This window comes from Triticum urartu, chromosome 3 (assembly GCF_003073215.2).
Source record: "Triticum urartu cultivar G1812 chromosome 3, Tu2.1, whole genome shotgun sequence".
NCBI classification, from domain to species: Eukaryota; Viridiplantae; Streptophyta; class Magnoliopsida; order Poales; family Poaceae; genus Triticum; species Triticum urartu.
The window spans coordinates 7806913-7812912 of NC_053024.1; the positions used below are offsets into that span (position 1 = coordinate 7806913).

General features: G+C 46.9%; 1 protein-coding gene across 1 annotated transcript; it reads left to right on the forward strand.

Moving 5' to 3' along the window:
* Positions 1 to 4731: 4731 nt before the first annotated feature.
* On the forward strand, positions 4732 to 5762 carry LOC125547571 (probable glutathione S-transferase GSTU6). The gene has a single exon (XM_048711393.1). It carries the CDS (start codon positions 4808 to 4810, stop codon positions 5522 to 5524), a length of 717 nt encoding a protein of 238 aa, XP_048567350.1. The 5' UTR covers positions 4732 to 4807; the 3' UTR covers positions 5525 to 5762.
* Positions 5763 to 6000: the final 238 nt, after the last annotated feature.

Genomic DNA, 6000 nt, shown 5'->3' on the forward strand with positions numbered 1-6000 from the left:
CCGCCGATGAGCAGCCGCCGTGACGGCTCCGACGCCGGCAGCAGGAGCCGGAAGTCCTCGCCGTACTGGAACTTGTGCGCCGGCATCGAGTGCAGGACGAAGAGATGGACGAGGAGCGCCCGCGGTGGGGCGGCGAAGCTGCAGCCGGGCTCCGGGCAGGAGCAGGGCGCGCGCGGGCACGCGCTCCGGTGGTCGCCGAGCTCGTGGTAGGCGACGTGGGTCCGGCAGCCGTCGTGGGGGCACTCGACCCTGGCCGCGGAGACGACGGCGTCCATCGCCGTGCTGCGGACGTCGAAGCCGCCGCCGTGCTCGCACCTCCGGCACGGCTCGGCGAGGCAGCCGCCGCAGGCCACGTGCCCGCCCTTGCACTGCACAGACCGGAGAAATTTGTACGGGTGGGGTGGACCGGCCAGAAGATCGATCGAGCGTCGAGAAGAAAAGAACGGGACCTGCAAGACGGGCGGCTTGAGGGGGAGGGTGCAGAGGGGGCACTGGAGCACGCGCATGTCCATCTTTACGGCTCGCCAGGCGCTTGCCGCCGGCACGACGACCGAGCCGCCACTTCCTCCTCCTCCTGCGGCTCCAGTTGCTTCGTGCATAGCTAGTTTGCCCACCGTCGCCGGCGAACCCCTGTCCCGTCCAGCAGAGGCAGAGCAAGCAGCAGCCTGCCTCATCCTCATGAACCACTGGCAGTGACGCAACCGCGGGATGGAGGAGGATACACACTGAAGAAGATGAAGAAGAAGAAGAAGAAGAAAATCTTTTGGTTGAGGTCCTCTCCTAATCACACGCGCTGTGGAACAGTGGATGAGCAAGAATCTTCCCTGGGGAAAATAAGCGGCTGAGTTAATGCTTTGCTTGCTTGCTTTGATTGATTGACAGTGGTCACTGGTATGTGTAAGATTGTGGCATTGCACTGACGGAGTGACAAGGCATGAGTCGGTAAGAGACTCGTATCAGCTGAATTACATCCTTGTATGCATGTGTATTTTTTCAGATTTTTCTGAACATAATTGCTAAATCAATCTAGATGAGATTTACTTATCTCACATCTAAGCTCAAAACCGTCCGATTTGGACCCATCACCCACCTCGCTTGGGTGGCTCTCCACGATCCGCAGTGGCATGTAGCCATGCATGACGAGTTCGACGCACTGCAGTGCAACCAGACATGTTAACTTGTTCCCCGTCCGCTCGGCACCAAAGTTTTCTCTGTTCAATCACAAATTTCGTCCTAATGGTACATTCAGCGCTACAGAGCGCGTTGTGTGGTTCGATCTGTGGAACAGTGGAAGGGAGAACAGAAGAAGATCAAGAATCTGCCCTGGGGAAAATAAACGGCTGTGTTAATGCTTGCTTTGTTGATTGATTGACAGTGATCACTGGTCTGTGTAAGACTGTGGCGTGCGTCCCTTGCACTGACGGAGTGACAAGGCAATGCATCACCTGATTGACAGTAAGAAACACGTACCAGCTGAATCACAGCCTTGTCTGCATGTGTATTTTTCAGATTTTTTTTAACGTAACTGCAAAATCACATCTAGATGAGATTTAATTACCTCGCATCTAAGCTCAAAACTTTCCGATCAAATTTCTCTGATATTCGCGCAACGTTGATCGCGACGCGCGTGCCTGTCGAGTTGATGCGTCAGCGGATCCTATTTGGCGCATAGTTCACTGTGGAGCGACCGCGCGTACCCTCTCCCCCAATCGTTCGCACAATGGGACGGCCCATACTTCGGGATTTTTGGGTTAAAAAAAATTATGCTAAGTTTATGACCTGAGCATATACCCCTAATATATCGGTCTTCATATATCCAGAAGTATTGGAGAAGTTCAATATGGATATATTATATCAATAACACATATGGTCATATTATACCTAATATGGGATACAAATCCTTGAGACATAGGGGAGATGGTGAAGTGATAGTGGGGCATAAATTGCCATATCTAAATACCATCGAAGCACTCATATATATCTTGCAAAATATGTCAGGCCCGACACTATAGTTTTTGGCAGTTTACTGAGAGTGCAATTCCCCGAAAAGTATAACATTTGTGTAAGAAATATCCTCGAATATATCCAGGGAACAAAGGGTCATGATCAATTTTATTCGGAAAATCAAGATGGGACCATGGTTTGATATATTGATAGTGGCTAATTATCTGATCCCACAATGCCATATCAAACGCTAGGTTTGCTGGAAGAGTATTTTGAAGGAAATATTCATAATAGACTCTAAATGAGTCCTTCCAGTGATCATTCTATTTTATTTGAAGCATCAGAAAATGTGGATGACTTCATATAATGATTGGCCACATGTGATATCATGTGGAGATTATCATTATCTACCAAGATAATGTCACTTGTATTGCTTATGGGTTATATTTATCCTTGTGAATTACAGAAATGTAAGAGGATAATATGCAAACAGATTATTATGATATTCACAATATCTCTATCAATGTTTATATTCCATAACTAGGTTTGCCGAATTGGTATGAGATATTCTTGCGGTTTGCAAAGTTCAGGGGGAGAAAATCCCAAGTTATAACCCGTTGGTGATCCTCAAATCACTCATATTGTACTCTTTTTTTCCTTTATGAGTTTTCCATGATGGTTTCTCAAATAAGGTTTTTAACGAGACAATATAAATACAAGTGCGGATATATGTCATATTGGTTTCTCCTTATATTTTCCCACTGAGTTTTAAAGGAGTTTTCGATGGCATATTATTATAAGGTTTCTTCTCAATTTTTCGCATAGGGTTTTTGAAGAAGTTTTCAGTTTGCAATATACATATGACGAATTGATCAAGGGGGGGTGTTGAGAAATAAAAACATGTGATCAATTATATGGGAGGGATGCCTTCCAGAAGGTGTCTGTTGGGGAAGAGATGTCTCCCAACACACCCCTTCAGCATGTATATAAGTGGGTCTCCCACATTGCAATAGATCTAAAAGGATCATTTGTGTTTCTTCTGTCTTCTTTATTTTGATACTACAACACCAATGACACGCCTTTCTGAAAGAGGATGATGAGCGTTAAAGAGAATTTCCCAACCAAGGGCGGTTTGTCAATTACTACTAACAATTACTTATAGGAAGACACGTGCCTTGGTGACAATCCATTATGCCACCAATATTACGTAACATCTTATATTTGTGAATGGATGGAGTAAGATTTTCATGTGGTACGTGTTGGCTAACAAAGTACAACCTCGGTCGCCGCAATTGGCAGGGAAGCAAGAAGTGTTCTCTCACTAGTAGAAAAAGGACTTAATGTGAAGCATATTAGTCCCGGTTTGTAACTGAACCGGTACTAATGTGACCATTAGTGTCGGTTCGAACGGCTATGCATTAGTGCTGGTTCGTGTTGAACCTTTAGTACGGTTCGTGCCACGAACTGGTACTAAAGGGGTGGTGGCAGGCTGACGTTAGACCGGGGCCCCACGAGCCCCTTTAGTACCGCTTTGTGTCACAAACCGGCAGTAAAGGAGTCTTAACCGACACTTTTCAAACTCCCCCCCCTCCCCCGCGTGTATCGCCATTTCAGTTTTGAAAAAAACAAAAGGAAATGATAAAAACTTCAAAAATTAAAATCCTTCGAGATGTAGTTACGTTACTACATCTACTAGTTAGGAAAATTTAAAAACTTAAATTTGGACATGTTTTGCAAAAAAGTGTAATGAAAAAGTAAAACGACTATATCTTCTGCATACGATGTCGAAAAATATCGTATAATATATCAAAATGTTCGGCATGAAAATTTGCATCCGATTTTGACAGCCATAGGACTGTTTGCAAATTTTTAGAATCCTTAAATTCTAAAAGGAAAAAAAAAGATATGCTCAAATTTCAGTTTTTTTTGAATTTTGGTCAGACTATGGTCAAACTACTTATCCAAGAAATATTAGTGTTACTAAATAATTATTCAAGAATATTAGTGATATTAAATAATTATTTTAGTTTTTTAAATTTTGGTCAAATCTGGTCAAACTATGGTTAAACTGTGGTCAAACTACTTATTCAAGAAATATTAGTGTTACTACATAATTATTATTTTTTAGAATAATAGTTTTAAATTCAAACGGTGAAACGTGTGACCTAATGCTCAAGCTAAACTCCCGAGGGTTACTATTGTCAGCAAAACAACAAATGTAGACTTGAAAACTAAAGGGAATAGAATTTCGAAGCTAAGCGTGTTCAGACTGAAGTAGTGAGAGGATGGGTGACCGGCCGGGAAGTTAGACGATTTGAAATGAGTGATCCACACTTGAGCAGTTAAGAGGGATGATTAGACCTGTAAATACTAACAAGGTTTCTTCCATAGTTTTACTTTGAGCTACAATGCATGCACGCAGCCATTGAAATAATCAATCAATATGTACCAACACCGGTATTTTAGCGACAAAAAACCGAAGAGGTCGGCGTTGCTGGGAGACTCGTAGCTAGGCTTGGTATCCAAGGCAACCACATATATAGTCAAACGTTGAACTCGTCGTGTACCTGCGTGCTGATATGTAATGCGGTGCAGGTCGACAGCTCGATCAGATGGCGTGGAGATAACATTCTTTAACTATTTTTCTCCAGAAAAAAGAGCCATTTCCCATGGACGAAGAATATTCATCCCTAAGCAAACTCTGACTCCCCTCACACAGTCACACATACTACATACATACTCCTTACCTTATATATACTCCACCGCGCCGTGCACCTCAAGGGCGCGCAGACGTATACACCACCCCAGCCCAAGCCCCGAACATTACTCGCAGTTGTGCACGACTCAGAGTCGTCGGAGGTCGATGGCCGGCGGCGGAGGAGACGAGAAGGTGACGCTGCTGGGCCACTGGGGGAGCGCGTACGTGACGCGGGTGCGGCTGGCGCTGCACCTCAAGGGCGTGAGCTACTCTTACGTGGAGGAGGACCTGCGCAGCAAGAGCGACCTCCTCCTCCGCTGCAACCCCGTCCACCGCGCCGTGCCCGTGCTCATCCACGACGGCCGCCCCGTCTGCGAGTCGCAGGTCATCCTCCAGTACATCGACGAGGCCTTCGGGCCCCCAGCCCTGCTCCCCGCCGACCCCCACGAGCGCGCCGTCGCCCGGTTCTGGGCGGCCTACGCCGACGACGTGCTGGGGGCGCCGTGGGAGAAGGCGTACAGGGCCGGCACCGAGGAGGAGCGGGCCGGGTGGATGAGGCGGGTGGTGGCGGCCACGGACGCGCTGGAGCGGGGGCTGAGCGACTGCACCGATGGGGCCAGGAAGGGCTGCTTCTTCGGCGGCGAACGGGTCGGGTACGTTGACGTCGTGCTGGGCGGCGTGGTGCCGCTGGTGCACGCCACCGTGGAGATCTCCGGGGACAGGCTTTTCGGCGACGCCGGCAGGACCCCGCTGCTGGCCGCCTGGCTGCAGCGCTTCGGCGAGCTCGACGCCGCCAAGGCTCTCCTGCCGGACGTCGACCGGGTCGTGGAGTACGTCAGGATGATACACGCGAAGAACGTCGTCAAGGCTCCTGCGAATTGACAACGCCATTATACAAGCCGGCATGGAGACGAGGCGATGCAGTTATAGCTAGCTGGCCAGGCGGGTCGCGCGCTGTGGGTGATTGGGCTTGGTGCTTAGTATAATTTTTTTATGTGTGGTCTGTCACATTTTTAATGATCTGATTTCATTTTGTGATTTGTAATGAACTTGCAAAACAAGTTGTCGGTGCTATTACGCAAAAAAGAAATTGTAGATGTGCATATCTACGTTGCAATGAGTTAATGGCAGAGGAAAATAGAAAAAGTTTATTACTAGTACTACTAGTAGGTGCCCGTGCGTTGCTGCGAGCTCTTAAAAAAGTTTACAAGAGTTATATGTTAAATTGGTCTTACACCATCGTGTAAGAACATATCACTTGTAGTCAACATTTAGATTATATATATATAATTTTGTTGCAATTATTAATTACAAAGTTTATGCAATTAGCCTTACACTATCGTGTAAGGACATATCAT

Bases quoted from the DNA above. Each gene is read 5' to 3' on its own strand.
- LOC125547571 (XM_048711393.1), top strand. From the start codon at position 4,808: ATGGCCGGCGGCGGAGGAGACGAGAAGGTGACGCTGCTGGGCCACTGG.